The 17,480-nt window shown below is 40.0% G+C and overlaps 1 protein-coding gene across 8 annotated transcripts in view; it reads left to right on the top strand.

Moving 5' to 3' along the window:
- Positions 1–17,480, top strand: part of MYO9A (myosin IXA) — a 186,014-nt gene that overhangs the window by 24,654 nt on the left and 143,880 nt on the right. For all 8 annotated transcript variants that reach the window (XM_087743837.1, XM_087743839.1, XM_087743835.1 and 5 more), the window contains exon 2: positions 9,706–10,627. In XM_087743837.1, coding sequence (XP_087599963.1) covers positions 9,785–10,627 — 843 coding nt within the window. In that variant the 5' untranslated portion in view covers positions 9,706–9,784. The remainder of the gene's footprint in view (positions 1–9,705; positions 10,628–17,480) is intronic.

Raw genomic sequence — 17,480 nt, 5'->3', positions numbered from 1 at the left:
ATTTGGCTTCTGACCAGCTTTTTATCATTCATTTTAATCCTGAGGAGTATATATCCTGTCAGTAGGAAAGCTGGAAGAGAAAGCTTTTGGCGGAAGAGAAAGCTCAGGTTTTTGTGTTGATGGGTCACCGGGAGCAGCCAGGTAATAGTTTTTGTAAAATGTAATAAAACTGCTTTGGGAACACTGGAAAATTTTATTTGAAGTGGATTGTTTGCCAAAAAGAGTTTTCTGTAAGAAGGCTTTAAAATCATCCCTTTCTTGCTATCAGTTGCTGTCCATAATCCTCCATAAAATGAGGAAAGAGAGAACATCAGTAATGACGTTATTATACCTTCTCCTAGTACTATTGCACTTAAATTTGACTTTGCAACTAGGCTGTATTAACTTCTTCCAGATAACTTCAAAGCTTTTAAGTCTACAGGAAAAACATCTGAAATTACCAAGATATTATTTGACCCAGTATTCAAAAATAATGTGGTGCCATCCAGTTATGTAAATTGTCAATATTTTTTTTTTTAGGGAAATACATCACAGGTATTGTCACTTCCAAAGTGGTTTAATGTTTATTTTGATGCATGCGTGGGCTCCACGATAAGCAAGGCTAAGAAGCATTGGTTTGTCTCAGCTTGTGCTGGAAGTGGGTTGAGTCTCCCGAGGAAGACCTCCACACTGAGGATCTGCTGAACGACGTGGTTCTATAACCCAATAAGATCCTTTCAAATGGATCAACATACTGATATATTGATATGTATTGATATATATAGGTATCAGTATATATATATCAATATATAAATATTCAAAATACTCTCACATTATGATGAAATTGCAATGTGAGAAATTATTTCTTGATGATAGCATATAAAAATGTAATTTTTTTTTTTTAATAAGCTGCCATTTATTCCCCTTACCTTTGGAAATTTTGTAATGCATTGATATGGTGGCATTTAGGTGCTAGTGCAATGTATTCGTGTAATTGCTTCTGGAAAGGCAAGTGTCTTTTTGCTCAGCTGTCACTTCAAGTGTGATGCTTGCTGATGCTGTAAGTGGTACTGGAGTGCCGCACTGCATCCTTCAATGTGCATCCTTTTCAGCATGGCAGTAGTCTGGTTTCTCCTACCACTGGTGCCTGCAGGGCTGGATTAGGAGGGGAAGGATGCCTTTATTTCCCTGGGTTTTGTTCTCTGAAGCTCTTGAGCCCTTCTAGGATAGAAGTGTCTTGTCCTTAACACTGGTGTAATTCCTGGGCTCTGAAAAAGGTATTTTCTGCATCTGTTTTGGGGCTGGTGAGATGCTCCTGAGTGTGAGCTCCTGTAGCCCTTGGCAGTGTCTCTCTGCTCTAACACTTCATATCTTTCATTTTTAACAGGTTCAAAAAGATTTTTATTGTAAACACTTTTTTTTTTCAGGCTCTACATGTGAATTTTTTGGCTGCAAACAAAACTATAAATACCTAGGCATGTGCTTCATGAGACAATAGGAAGATCTTGTGTCCATTTACAGTTTATACAGCCATCTCCCTGCTAGCTGGCTCTCCTCTTCGCTTGTATTAATGTGGTGTTCAACAGTAATCTATGCTTTCAGGATATCAACTTCAGGTTTGCTTCCAGTTGGCTTTCCAGAGACTGAACTGCTCTGCGTACACCTGTAAGGAGCAAATCCAACCAGCAAAGCTGGAAAATCGGATATTTTGGCTGTTCATGTGAACAGAATTGCTGTATTGATGAGGGATGCTCTGTCAGATGATGATGCTCAAGCCTGGACTTAGTCTGGTAAAACTCGATGGTGCTGCAAATGTAGTTTTGCCACTTCTAAAAATGACAAATTTATCTTGGTATTTGGAACAGGGTTGTCATGCCTCTGGCCAGTGACTACTTAATTAGTCATTAGAAGAAGCAAAACAACCTATAACAATGATTCACCCCCCTGAAAGTCTCCAAACACTTGCGATTCACAAAGCACTTCCTTAGTTTCTGGCTTTTTGTTAACCCTTGCCATCAGTTTACAGTTCTCCTTAGCCATGTAGGGAATACGAGAACAGCAAGTGTAAGTTAAATGAGTGCCACCCTTGCAGCCTGAGAGAGGATTCAGTAATTTCCTTTGACTTTTTTTTTATTTTTTATATTATTATTTTTTTGGTTTCTGGCAAAAAAAGCCAAGGGAGCAGCTGGAGGGTTCGGTGCCTGACACAGGCTTCGTTACCAGTCATCATTTGTCAGAATGAAGCTTTTAATGATGCTGCATTTTTGCGAAGTACCCAGCATTTCTTGCATCCTTGCTTACTCTGACACATTGATGAACCTCTGGAACACTGAGAATTAACTTCCAAGTGCTGGCTGTTCAGTGAGTACCACGAAAAAAGCTGATTATTTTAATACTGTAACACCACTGCCGCTCTTTATTTAGGGCGCACGTTTTGGGAGATCAGTAGTGTTGCCAGAAATCAAGATGCAATGACTCAAGTTGGGAGCTCAAGAAAGAGGAACGGTCCGGGGCAAGATTTTGTTTGCACCATTTTTCTGGTCTCCCAACATCACGCAGAAAGGCTGATGGAAGCAAAGATGGAAATCACTTCTCCCATTCATTTGCCTCAATCATGAGACCTCACCAAGCCTTCTTGTAGTCCCTTTTTTTTAATTTTCATTCTTTTTGCCCTCATCCATGCCTACGGTAACATCTCCAGCAGACGAGGCAGGAACCCTGCAGACAAGAGCTTCCTTCACTGTGTAGCCCTGATTAATTCCTCGGACGCTGACTCATTCCCTGCATAGAAGGTGCTTTGACCTTAAGGGGAAGAGTAAGCGATCATGTTATTATTCATGTCCTAATTCAGTTCCTCGTTCATCAGAACTGTTTGCAACGGCTTATAGGAATAATTTGTTTTGCAACAGTTTTTCCTGTAACTTTTTTAGTTTTTTGGGGTTTTTTTGGGTTTTTTTTTTTTTTTTTTTTGCTTCCCACTTTCATTTTTTGTCAGATAAAAGGTCTGGTAGAAGATGACAGAGTCCACATGTAGATGCATAAGCAAGAGTATGATGGATGGGTAGCAGCATCCTTGCCCATCTTTCAGCTTCTAGAAGGAACCATTGAGTGGTTGTTGCACCACAGGGGAATATCAAAACCTCAAAACATGGGGTAATTCCCTCTTGGAGGGACTGTCATCTACTGAGGTGCTCTATATATCCGTGAGCCACTTAAATAGCAAGAAATGTCAGATTAAAGTATGGGTAAATAGAGTCCATCTCCAAAAGAGAAGAAAAAAGACCTCTAATGCACAGCAGTACTTGTGCTACAGTCATGGAGAAGCTTCCAGGTGAGAAGCTGAAGCGCAAGTCTCATCCTCTAGTATAGAGGTGAATAGACAAGAAGCTGATAAAGTTGCTTAAAGTACTGAATAAAAATGAAAAACACAAGAAAAATGAGCCTGATATGACTTTTCTCAATTTTTCAAGCCACAGGAGAAGCTGGTGGGCTTAGGAACAACTTAGAAAACACTTGCAACCTGTTTTAGGTTACACGTAGTGTGGGCAACTATACATCTTTTAGAATGATTCGCATAGTTTGAGCTCTGTATTCACAACTTATTTTATATTCTGGGAATCTTCCTCAGAGGCTGAGTAGACATCTGACTGTCGAGGCATGACAGTGTGGGATCACCCCTACTTGCAGAAGTAGTTCCCCCTACCAGAGGCATGGTAATTAATGCCAACAAGCATGGTTTCTCCTTTTATTACGACTCTTGACAATAACAGCCAAAAACCAGTTTATGAATCCATCTTGGATTGGGGATGTCAAGAAGGTTTATCTACAAAATCATTTGGGTTTGCAGGAAGTGACGGGACACCAGATTTTTAGGTTCACCCATGTTAGTTTTGAACTCCTGGGCAAGATGAAACGAATTTAGAGAAGGGAGAATAATTCTTCATTACAGAATTGGGACCAAATGGAAAATTTTAAGGGGAGAGGGAAGAAACTGCCGAAGAAGTAAAAGGTGTAGTTGGGATGCTCCTGCCATTGCACGCTTGTCCTCACTGTCTCAGGAGATGGGTGGTTTGGTGCCTGCAGGGGTTGCTTTTCAGTTGTGAATCGGCATCCCATCGCGCCAGGTCCAGCAGGGACTTGTGTTGCTGCTGAGCATCTGCAAGCATGTCTCTGCTCCTGCTTTCATTTTCTGTTCTAATTGAGGTCGTCTCACTGCATTGGCATCCTGCTTAGGTGCTTCAGTCCAAATAAACTACTCTGAAATTTATCCAAAAGACTTTGCTTCTGTGGATGGAGAATCTTGGAGTGCTGATTGTTTTTTTTTCCCCATCCAAAGTTATCATTCCTTTTAAAGGAGTAAATTTGAATTGCTATTGCAAATCTAGTTGAAGACATCCCTGATCATTGCAGAAGGGTTGGACCAGATGACCTTTAAATGTCCCTTCCAACCCAAACCATTCTACGATCACTATAACACAAATCTCACTTTTCCTGCATTAGAGAAAAAAAACCAAAAACGTTCTTTTGGGTGAAACTCATTTTATAGAGATTTTGCATGCAGTTTTACTGTAAAACAGTCCCCTTTGCACCTCTTGCCGTCACACCAATATCTGGGTCCATAAATCTGTATTTTAGGTAGCACCACCTCCTGCACTTGCACCATGAGGTTCTTTGAGGTGGACAACATAGGTGATTAAGCGATGATAATGATGTTTCTCTCCCATCAGCAAACAGTGAGAAGAGAAAAACAGTGAGCATGGAAGAGAAGGATGATAAAAAGGAGAGGGTTAAGCATTATATAAAAGATCAAATGAACTGACATGTAAAACTGTGCAATAATAACCAAGATGTTGAGCATCTACATGGGCTTTTCTGCCCATCTAGGATGTGGTAGTTTTTACAGCATCAGCTGTCACAGATGTATCAGTCTGGCATCAGTTTTGGTGTTATTTTCGGTACTAGCAGCACGAGGCTATTTGCTGCTGCAAGAGAGAAATTCGGAGAGCTCTTGTGCCGATATATTCAGATTAAGCAGTAAAGTATGTTTAAATTGGCCATTTCTTTATCAGATTTTTTAAGTTTATCTGTTTCAGGAATTTCTGCCCTACACGGTATGCGTTTTGACGTACCGGTGGATGGATAAATCCAGGCTGTCTTGAGCAACTGAGCCTGTTATGATTGCCTAAAGGTTGGGAATGGGGAGAAAATGTCATTATTTTTGTAGTCCCTTGTCTGGGTTATGGGATGTTATGATAAAACCAAGTGAACTTTGCTTCCAGAATTGCCCCTTTAGCAGCCTCAACACTGACACGAATCTGTATTTTTTCCAAATCATCCAATATTTGGCAAACTCTGTCTGTGATTTCAGGCTTTAGCTGTCACAGATTATTTGTGATGGGTACTGATGCTTCCAGTTTATTTTGGATTTTTGCCATGTGTTGCTTACGCTGTCCCTGAAAATGAAAATACTGAGATTGGTCTTTCTGAATGGAAAAATAAGAAATGGCATGACTAAAAGCCTCCATTTCAATTACCTTTCTGAAGGTAATTGGAGCATCGTCATTTGTTTGATATCCCTTACAGCATAACATTTGCTAAAAAATGCAGCCCCCAATGCAAGAGCACTCAATATATGCAGTCATAAATATGTTTAATTTGAGAAAGCACATTTACTACCAGTGTTTATGTATATTAAACTGTGGTCAACTAGTAAAAGATTGCATATAATATAAAAGTAAACCACTATTTGCAAGTTTAGTGTATCCACAAAGCCTAGTTGACCATCATAATTTTAGTATGCTTTTTCTGTCAACCTGCTGATAATAAGATTATTATTTATGTTACTTATTGCTATTTTTATAAGGGCCTCTGAGCTTCTTGGAAATATGAATCTATTTTGTTATGTAGGAGGACACAAGGCTTAATTTGTAACCTCCTGTTTGTTTGGAGATCATGCTTTTTACAGTGCAAGTGGAGTTATGATAGTAGAATTGAGCAAAATCAGTGTTCAGAGTCAATTTGAGTAAGAATCTTCATTCAAGTGTAGAAAATGGAAAATGATATATATTGGCTTAAAATGTCATAAATTCTTTCTTTCACAGGCATGCATAATCCATAAATTTTGGCCAGAGTGTTCACGGGAGTTGGCAATTATTTCTGATCTAATGTATCCCCTGGGTTTCCATCTCCCAGGGGATCAGCATCCTGTTACTGCTGCCTTCATCCTTGCCAAAGCCAGTACATGAGTGAAGCAGCTGAATAATAGCTTGGTGGTAAAGTCTGTTCATCTTATAATCTGCCACTTACTTGGGTACAGAGACAAGCATTCCCTTTCAGTAAGACATTAGCTTTTCTTTTCTTATATAAATGACTTGCCTACTTTGATGTAGCATAAATTTTTATATGCTCTCATTTAAATGTAAACATGTAGCAATGCAAAATGCCTTTAATTAAAATAGTGCATAAAGTGAGTATTTGCGGGTTACGAAATACTTACTCTTGTTTTGGTCTTTTCATGTCCTTATTTAGTTTTTTTGCATCCAAACACAAAAATATTGTTAATTTAAAAAGTCATATAAAAGCTAATATGAGAGCCTGCTTGAACAGTTGTCATTAGGAGCCTCTCTCCCTAACATATGCTAATTACCTAATTACGCATATTTCATTGCAATATTTTCTCCAAAATACTTTGGAAACTGACTGTCCACAAGAGGCGTGTTTGATGTTGAGCAGAGCCAGGCTCATGTGCATCAGTGGTAGGGAGACCACAAGCAATTATCTTCATTAATGTTTCTTTGACCTAACATAATACTCCAAGACATGTTTAGCATTATTAAAAGTAAATCATGTGGCATGTCTCCTGTGATTTATGAGTCAAATTAACACCTCTTTGCTTTCTGACCTCGCTAAATTTCTTAGTCATTAGTGGAAGCTTCTGGCATTTGTGTGGTTTTGGGGAGGACTTGGCTCTTCTGTGTTCCCAGAATTACTGGGGCTTTTAGCATCTCCATGGGGTTCATGCTTGGCTCACGATTCTGCTGAATTCAAGTTGTTTGGATGCAGAAGACACAGATGTTTGTTATTCTACTGAGTCTATGCAGAATAAGCATCTATAGAGAAGCGAAGAAAGCTTTTGGGTAGGCAGGGTAGAGCGGCCTCGTGCTTTATAGAGAATTTATTGAGCTTGCAAGTATTTGATGGGAGGGAGGAGGTAGAAGGGAAGGTCGGTTTGGTCAAGTTGGCCAACTTAGAGTCCTGTTTGCAGTTCTCTTGTGAGTCAGCAATCTTTGATATGCTCTGGTAACTTGAATAAAAATAGCCTTCTTGTCGTGAGCTTTTGAAGTAAAATCTTGGTTTAAGTGTTAAAATCTAGCTTTAAGTGTTGTTTTTTGTTGTTGTTTGTTTTTTTTCCTCTCTCCTTGAAGAAAGGCTGATGCTGAAGTTGCAGAGCTAGACAAAGAAAGCCCAACCCAGCACTTAACTGACATCATCTCTGTTGCATCTGTGCCTATACTAAACCTATAGGAAAGCAGCTGGAGCACTTCCCAGTATAGTCCTGCTACCAAGCAATGCGCCGTGAATCTGTGCCAGATGTATTTCACTGTGACATATTAATTTCTTTGCTTCGAATATGTGTGGCTGGGGATAATATACTTAATGAAATATTGGAGTGAGAAACAATACAATATAAAATAATGCTTTTCATTTCAGGCCCTCAGAAATTCTTGTAGCAAATTAAACAAATCTGCAAATATTAGCCTTGCGTGGATGTAGATGATGGGGTGGCTGTGCTTGGACTGAAGGTCTTGGATCCAGGTACCTGGGGAGAAGCACAAGGACAGAGCAACCATGTGAAATGTTTCCTCTGAATATTCTTCCCGATGTCAAATATCTGAAGCTCAGGAGCTCCCTAAACCTGACATGGTTTTGACCTCATGTTTTTTGACCGTTCTCGAGCGTTTTGCTGACACAGTCAGGGAACCATCATAGTTATGAGGTCTTGCTCCTGTGGGGCAGTGCTCAAGGAAAAGCTCAACGTGATACATAATGTTAGGATGTGCATGACAAACTTTTATCTTTGTTAAATGTCACCTGCCACTTTATTGCCCAGATCCTGGCTCTGAGGATCCTCTGCATTTCTTTGTAGTTACCTTTTGTCTTTATATCAGAATAACTCTTAACATCTTCAAGGGGAGTTTTGAGTTTATTAGAACCAGTTGGTGGAGAACTGAGGACACTAACTCTGGAATCGCTTTCATTTGAGGCCAGTGGTAGGGTGTCTTCTCCTTGTAGTAATTAAGTTTGAGAAATTATCTGTACATTTGGTGTTTCAATGCCAGAGATCTGTGTTCTGTGGTTTTTAAGCAGTATGAGGGAAATAAAAAGTGCAATTGTGCGAGGGAGTTGGCTGTAATACTTCATATCTGATGTCAGATATGGACACCTTTGGAAAAGGTTGACTTGGTGGGTGGAGAAGTGCTACTTTTTGAATCCCGATGGATAGAGAATCTCCTGGACAGAAAAAGAAAGGAGTTTATTTACTGTTCACCAGCACAGGACCATGGCATAATGTATCTAGGGCAAGGACTAGATCCACAGGGGAAGGTGATGGTCATTTTATCCTAGTGTGACACAGCTGAAATTGGAGGGTATTGTGTCCCACACACCCATGAGTAGCTGATGATTCTTCTCACAGTCTGGATTTCGGAGCAGCTGTAGGTGTAGGTTAATTCAGTCGATACAAGGTCCTCATCCCAGGAGTGTTGGAGCAAAGCATCAGGTGTATCAGCAGTGTGTGCTCTTGGATGGGCGCCCATGCAGGAATCGCGCATCCATTTACAATGTGGGAGAACATGGAGCTTGTGACCACTGAGTAATTCAATTTTTTGTAAACTTGTGACTAGGCAAATCATTGTGTTTCAAGAGTCATTTCGAATGGTGTTCAGGAAGGCCTTTGAATTGACAAAGAAGGCATTTTCCTTTTGGTTGGCGTATGCAAAGGCGATATTTTAAAGAGTTGGTTTGTTTTTTGTTTTTTGTTTTTTTTTTCTTAAGTTACCATTTTATGCAACTGTTCAAAATCACTAAAGGTTTAGTTCTCTAACAACATCTAGAAAATATATAATTTATGTGTATGGGTAGGTCAGTGTTGGGAATGTCAGGGGGTGTGTTTTCCAAAGTCATGGTTAGCTGAATGGTGCTTTCCCTAAGTTGGCATGAAGTATGAAAACATGGAAATAGAGGCGTTAACTCTTAAATAAGTTATTTGGTATTTATATTATTTAAGCAATAAGTCTGTAGCAACTTTTGACATGAGGAGAATGCCAGTATTGATTCAGTAGGCTGTCTGGTGTGTTGCTCACAAAGTATTGATTTTATTCGCTGTGAAATACGCTGAAAATCAGAGTCTGTCTGAATCTTTGATGCCTCAGAGTCAGGGAAAAATTAGCAAAAGCTTGAGGTGCTGTGGGTAGTTGTGTCCAAGTAGAAGGAAGCCTGAGGTGGCTAGGCTAGTGTTTGTGTGTTAAATACCTTTATTACATCTTTGGTGGGTTAAAACCCTGCTCCCTTTTCAGATGTCAATTGGGAATCATCAGTTGCCTTCTTAAGGTGATGGGTATCATCACATGAATTGCTCCATTGCATCTTGTGGTGCACGTCAACTGTTTTTCAGGGATCAAGATAAAACGCCTAACCTATTTTTGTTTTGCTTTTTTCTTTTTTTAGTGTTGCTAACATGATGACCTGACACCATACAGGACGGTCCTCACTATGCAGCACAGGTACTGATGGGAAAGGATCCAATATGAGTGTAAATGATGTTGGAGGAAGACGACGCTTTGAGGATAGCGAGTACACGTTGCACATATACCCAGGGAGCATCGCAGAAGGGACTATCTACTGCCCCATCACCGCCAGGAAAACTTCCACAGCCGCTGAGGTGATCGATTCACTTATTAATAAACTTCAGCTTGAGAAAACAAAATGTTATGTCCTTGCCGAAGTGAAGGAGTTTGGTGGGGAGGAATGGATCCTCAACCCTACGGACTGCCCGGTCCAGCGCATGATGCTGTGGCCTCGCATGGCCCTGGAGAACCGCATCAGCGGCGAGGATTATCGCTTCCTCCTGCGGGAGAAGAACCTGGATGGGTCCATTCACTATGGGAGCCTCCAGTCCTGGCTGCGGGTGACAGAGGAGCGTCGCAGGATGGTGGAGCGTGGTTTCCTTCCCCAGCCGCAGCAGAAGGACTACGATGACTTGTGCAGTCTGCCGGACTTGAACGAGAAAACGCTCCTGGAAAATCTCAGAAACCGCTTCAAGCAAGAAAAAATCTACACCTACGTAGGCAGCATCCTCATTGTTATTAATCCATTCAAGTTTCTACCTATTTATAACCCCAAGTATGTCAAGATGTATGATAACCATCAGCTGGGAAAACTGGAGCCCCATATTTATGCTGTGGCAGACGTGGCTTACCATGCCATGCTTCAGCGGAGGAAGAACCAGTGCATCGTGATTTCAGGAGAGAGCGGGTCAGGAAAGACACAGAGCACCAACTTTCTGATTCATCACCTCACTGCCCTCAGCCAGAAGGGATTTGCCAGTGGAGTAGAACAGATTATTCTTGGAGCTGGACCAGTGCTTGAGGTAAGATGAAAATGATAGTAGCATGGAAACTTTTTAACAGTGAAAAAAAAAAAAAAACCAAGTAGCTGGGGTTTTATTATGACACTAGTCTGGGGTTATCTGCTAAAGCTGATAATAGTGACAACAGTATTAACAATAAGAGAAGATTGTGTTTCTGCCTATAGAATACTACCTGCTTCAAAAAAAAGGAAAAATAGAAGTAGAGCAAATAGCTTGCTGACAAAGTTATTAATGCTTTGTTTTCACTCAAGTGTTTCTTAATACCGATATATCTCCATGATTTTTCAGTTTGAAAGTGGAAATGAAAAAGGCTTTCTCAAATTAATGGTATCCTTTCTTTACAGTACATTGCAAAGAGAATTGAATGCGCGTAGTGTATAGGTAGTGTTGTGTTTGGGGAGTTTCTGCACACTCAACTTCATTGAGCTTGGGGAATAGATCAAAGGTAACTTTCATGGTCAAAATTTTATTTTCTAATCATGAGCACTTGATTTAGCCAATGCGATTAGTTACTTTATGAGGACTTTTCCTGGGGAGGAAAGGAGATTAGATGAACTGCACCATTAACTTTGCAGATATGAAACTCTAAAGAGGATACAAGCATTCATTAATTAATTTGCCTTGAGTTTGCCATAACTCTTTGAAATGGTCTTCCTTAGAATTTCCAGTTTTGCTTGTTAAAGAGTTTTGTTTGTTAAAGCCCGTCTGCACGTGGGTGACGTGAGCATCAGCTTCAGCCGTGCTGTTGTTGTTCTTTGAAGCTGCGGCACAGAGAGGTGGTTTGATGGCTGTGTTTTCTTCTCTTAAAATAAAAAGTGGCTTCGACTAAAGGATAGTAAAACTGCTGGATTTTGGGGGATTTGTTTTCTATTTTGAAAGTTTTTTTTTGGCAGATGCAGACAAAGATATCTACTCACTGTGTCTGTATTCCATTAATGAGTCCAAGGACTTTGGTCAGCTTCAACTACCAGCAGAAGACTGGAAATCAGAGGAAGAGCTAGTGCTCATGGATGTCTCAGCTAAGGATAAGCAAACAGCTTCATTTTGCAAAGCTAACAAGTTTTTCTGTTCTCACATCAGGTAGAATGGGCTGAGCTAATTTAATCTGGAGTTAGCAAATGATTAAAGTCATTCGGGATGGCTTTGCCCTGAAAAGCAGCAAAGCTGTATGACAAACTGAAGGTAAAGAAATTAAAAAGGCTTTTTTTTTGCCTTTTTCCTTTTTTCTTTTTTCCTGACAGTCTACATGAAACTGTGTGTTGATTCTTTTAAAGCACACAGGCAAGCGGACTACCCGGTCTTGCACTCGCCAGTTTTTCTCCTGTTGTACAAGAGATTATGGAGCTATTTCTTGCTGGAGCTGATGAGAGAATATCAGACCAGGGTCCAGTAGTCTGGAATTAATGGTTGTTACTGTGGTGACCCAATTAGGTGACTGCATTAATTTAAGAAAACGGATATGAGAACTATTGCATTCCATCTCCAATGCTGTTATTGATTTGAAACATTTGCATGCCTGTTTGGTTTTTGGTATGCTTTTTAATGTATCTTGTTAGACCAAAGTCCACTTTATAGGGAACCCTTATATAGAACAGTATATAGAACCCTTTATAGTTCTCTTAAGTAGTGTCAGAGAGAGCATCTCTGTCTAGCTTAGGTTTCCAGAGGTGGAGAAGAGAGATCTCCATGAAAGGGAGGGTAGAAGAAAGTTTTGGGAATTGTTTTTTTTCTTAAATTCTACTTTTTTCAGGAATAGGTAAAATAGTGCAGTTCCAAAACTGCCTGAGCATCACTCAGTCCACTGATGCAGTCCCCTAAATAAATGAACTGTTCCACCTACTTGAAAGATTAAATCTTTTTTTTTTTTTCCCCCAAATACAGACTTATACTCATTGCTTATAGTCAAACAAGCTTGTGTCCAGAGGCAAGAAATAGAGGATGTCTATGAGCTGCACGTTTCTTTGCTTTTCTTTCTCTGCTTGCTGTTATTTTCTGCTCTTGAAAAGGGAGAGAGGGTGCAAACAATTTCAGGATGGTGCAATTTGAAGATCCCTGGTTATCAGGATCCCTGCTGTTACCCCCGTGTTTCAGGATCTGAAGTTTAAGTTTACTTGTTTGGCTCTTGGATGGAGGGCAGAAGCACAAGTGGTTTACTGGTAATGCTGCTTTGGTGATGGCCACTTACTTCTTCCTGGGGACTGTTGTGTGTTTTGGGATTAGGTACAGGGGAGGGATGTACTAAGCCTCTTTGCTTTCCTTTCACAAGATCTGCAACTGTTTTTAAGAAAAAAAAAATCTGAATCATATCTGTTATTTCTTTTGCTTTTGGAACAGAAGTTTGCATTCCTTCGCTCTGGCAGCTGGACGGCTGCTGTTGTGCTTCTCTAGCTTCCTCCAGGTCTCTCAGAGAAAGTGAGGGTAAACCAGAATTTCTTCTGCTCTGCCAGCTCCAGTGTCAAATAGTCACAAATCACACAGGCTGAAAGATAAAATGTGCATACTTCTGCTTTTCCTTCCCTTCCTAAAATTTCCTAAAAAAGGGATCTTCAGAGATCTGTTGTAACGGGTTGTGTTACCCTGCTACCCATTTGCAGATTTGATTTTGATTCCTTGCATTTGTGGTTGAAATATACTTTTCACTTCTCTGTAAGTTTAGGTGCCAAACTTGTGTATTTTTTTTTCTTCATTCTTCTCCCCTCCTCCAGACACCTTCTTGGATCCCCTTGTTTTCCCTTTGTGTATTTAAAATTAAATGGTCTTCAGCTTGGGTTTATCTTTTAGGAGGCAGTGACATACCTTTTCATGCTGTGACTTCTGATTTAGGGAACAGAGCACAGCAAATAAGAGTTTACTCGGACCTGTTAATCTCTTTTTCTTTCCCTGCTTGCAAAACATTTCTGGTAGCACAAGTGTTTGCACCGAATGACCTGCACAAGTGTTTGCACCGAATGACCTGTTCCTGGGAATGCCTTTGCAGTCATGCTCGCACGGTAGGAGCGGAAGTGGAGCAAAATTAAGTTGTGGTTTTTTTTTTTTTTTTTTTTCTGCAGCTTCTCTGTTTTCCTAATTTACCTTTTTTGAATAGCCTTAGGCTATTGTTTGGGACTTCTTTTCTTGCACAAGATTCCTGTGAGCCTTGTCCAAATTGCACTTTTGGGGGTGGCTGTCAAGGCAAGCTGTTACTGCCATCTAAATGCAGTAGTATCATCCAGCAGTTTTATGTAGCAATGACTGCAGTTAGAGGTGTGTACTGAGACCAAATGTGTCCTTTTAAAGTGTATCTGACATAAGTCCTATGGATTTTCTTTTTCCTTAAATGGGATTAAATAGGCAAGCTTCTTTTGTAGCGGTGCTCCTTGGAGAGGCTGCAATATGCCTTTTTTGTTTTGTGATAAATGATATTAGAAAATATTTAAATATATATTACTTAGTTGTGATAAATTATATTACTTAAATACGGTACTTATTCTTCTAATAACATGGTTCCAATTGGTTGAAAAAGGTGATTTTCTTTATATTTTTTCTGTATTTTTCCCCAGTTTCTTATAAAGGACATTTTTCCCTATAGAAGATTGCTTTTTCAGCAGGGTATCCATAGAGCTGAGTTTACCAAAATTTTGCTCTCTGGCTATTTAGTTTCTAGACTGAGCTTCTCAAATTCAGGTATTCTATGTAGTGACCGGAGGAAGAGTTGCACGTGCTGCAATTCAATTCTGTTTCTGATAGACTTCATGTAATACTTCAGATTAAAACTTCATTATGCCAGCCTGATGCTCCATTAGGGACCCAGAGTGCATTACTTTGCTGCCATGTAGGTAGTTTGTTTTTCATTTAGATGCCAACCCTGATATTATTTAAGACAGCATTGAGGAAGTGTGCTGGTCAGGCAAACACTTTACTCCAACTGTTGCACTTTTTGTTGGAGAGGGTAATAGGAAGAGCTTCCTATAGGCAACTTATGCAGACCATGAAGTGTTTCTACTCAATGTCTAATTCCAAAAGCCACAATTAAAGGTTTGCTCTAAAAAAACCCAAGATGTCATTATTGCAGGACCTCTAAATAAGGGTAGGGAGACACTGGAGGAGGTTGCCCAGAGAAGTGGATGACCCATCATTGGAAGTGTTCAAGGTCAGACTGGACAGGTTGAACAACCTGATCTGGTGGAAGATGTCCCCAACCATGGCAGGGTCGTTGGACTAGATGATCTTTGAAGGTCCCTCCCAACCCAAACCATTCTGTGATTCAATTAGTGATCTACCTGGAGAACTGTGGTTTAGTCACAGGACTATTTTACTCTGTATGTAGGTAACTTGTTCATGTGAACTTAGGACAGTGTTTTAAGACCCTGTTTTCTAATTAGATTAGCTAGAAACATCCAGATGAACTTTATATTGGAAGCCCAGCTTGTTTTCACAGCCTTAAACCTTTAGAGGTGGGATGTTGGTGTGCTGCTCCCCAGCCCTCCCTGGGATCATCACCATGGGCCGGTGCACGATGCAGCACGTGAGCATCCTCCTCCATTTGGTGCAAAGCGAAACAAACCATGCTTCAGCTTTCCTGGGGAGGTTTGAATGTAAGTTAATTTATTATGTTACCTTTTTTTTTTTTTTTTCCCCCAAATCTCAGCAAAAATGCAGAAGTAGCAAATTTCTCCCTGGCTCAGGTATGCCCAAAGGTCCCCATACAGGTATCGGATTAGCCTAGATCTAAAGGAGTCTGCACGAGATGGTTTTATCATCTGTAACTTTCTCAACATCTCGTTTGTCACAAGAAGTACTGCGATGGCAACTACAAAAGCCAGATATGTTTTCTAAGCAGCTGTTTACATGCATCTTCAAATATCCCAGTGGGGAATTCTCAATTGGTTTATAAAAAAAAAAAAAAAAAAAGGCAAAAAGAAACGTTTCTGTGATAGGCTGAGGAATGCTGCTGGTGGTGGAGGGTGGCTGTTGCTGTCCTTCACAGCTGATGTGAAGCATCTGCAGCATCTATGCCAGAAAAAAAGGAGTTGATTGCTTGAATTGCTTTTGAAGAAATTGCAGCTAGCCTTTTGTAGTGGCAGCAATGCTGTTTGCATTCCCAATAGGTGGTGGTTTGCATATAAACCTTAGGAACAGCAACTGGAATTGCTTTTTAATTTCTGGAGCAATATTACACAATATGTGTGTTTTGCTCGTATGGGGAAGTTATATCTTCAATCTTAAGGTCTAGAAATATGAAAGCTGTTATTTTTCTTTTTTTTTTTTTTTAATATTGATTGTTGGATTGTTAGAGGAAAATGCAAGCAGCAGCTAAAAGATATTGAATTTTATTTTATAGGACTTTGTCGTGGTATGTACAGCCTCCTTCCAACTGAATTAAGCTCTCGCAGCAGCAGCTGAAGAGCTGGCCACTGTTAGGTGCGAGTGAAAATGATACCACGCTGCCAAAATTTCAGTCGATGCTGCTGAACGTTTCCAGCATTAAACAAAGAGCTATTGAGCTGAGTTAAAAAAAAAAATCAATTAACTAGAAGAATTGGGCATGTCCTGGACTTTCAGTATATTTGACTGGCACTGGACAGTGCAGAGATGCTAAAGCTAAATGTGCATGCATCCTCTACTGCTTATCTCAAGCAATTTGGCTGGATGCATGCAAGACCTGTAGTAATCCCAGGTAGGATTCAGCTCTGCTGGCAGATCCCACTCCGTTAACTCCTGCAGTGCATAGCCAGGATAAGATGACGCTGTTTTTATACAGCAAATTATGGTGCAATTATTTCCCTGTGAGAAAAGGCAATATCAAATCCAACATATTCATGTATTTACTTGGACCCGTATTAATGGGAGGTAAACTTTGAGTATATTCACATTTTTTTTGCTACTTGGAACAGTATTAATGGAAGGTAACCAAATTTCATTAAAATGGAGTTTCAAAAAAAAAAAAAAGATCTGATTTAGTTCACGAAGTTCAATTTCCAATACACTGATTTTAAGTCATTAGGTTGTGTATTCTGGCTCTAGAGGTTTTATATCTGAAAAATGGATTTATATGAAGGGAAGAAGCAAAGACTCGTTATTCTGCTCATTACTCACTTATAATCATTTTTAACCTGTAATATATACAATTATTATTGATCTTCTGTATAGTCTGAGTTTGGGGTAGGTGTTTAATGCAGCAGCCAGGATTTTTTTGCCTTGCATTCTTCCCTCCCCAATGCACGGAAAGGTTAGAGACAGAGCAGCACACAGAGATTATACAGATGATGCCTAATGTGGGAAGAATTTGTGCAGGCCTCCGCCGGCAGCAGTGACACAAAGGAGTCATACAGCAAGGCTCATGCACCAAATGCTTTTCACCAGTGCTTTCAAAATGCTGTTATTCTTTAGCTGGGGATATTTTACAGTTTCAGGCTCTGTATCAAATAGCGACTTGTTCATCTGTTTCTCTCATGCTGAATTATTCAATCTTTTTGCTTTAGAGGCTTCCTGAAATATCCAGATTGGCTGTATCGGTGGCTGAGTTTAATTTTTTTTTTTTAATTATTTGCTATCTTCAGCAAACATTTTGTCACCATCAAATCCAGCTAATTATGATTAAATGACAGAAGTGGTTACTTCTGACCTGAGATGACTGCAGGAAAATGGATTAGTTACTAAAGCAGGTTTATGTGAAGCTGCCTTTTTTCCCCCACCCTTAAGAATTAGCAGCTATTTTGTTTCCAGGAGGGAAATACTAAATAAAACCTTGCCTTTGTTGGGTGGAGTGCTTGCCTTACAGGGGACATTTTATTGAACCTACACATGCAAGCATCCTATCTTTTCCCTCCCTCCTTGCCATCTCTTTTTGGGGGAGTTGTTTTGGTTTACCATT

Source organism: Nipponia nippon, unplaced genomic scaffold (genome assembly GCF_047370975.1).
Source record: "Nipponia nippon isolate SJK-2023a ecotype South Korea unplaced genomic scaffold, ASM4737097v1 scaffold_9, whole genome shotgun sequence".
NCBI lineage: Eukaryota > Metazoa > Chordata > Aves > Pelecaniformes > Threskiornithidae > Nipponia > Nipponia nippon.
The sequence above is the reverse complement of the archived record's forward strand: the minus strand, read 5'-3'. Positions and strand labels throughout refer to the sequence as shown.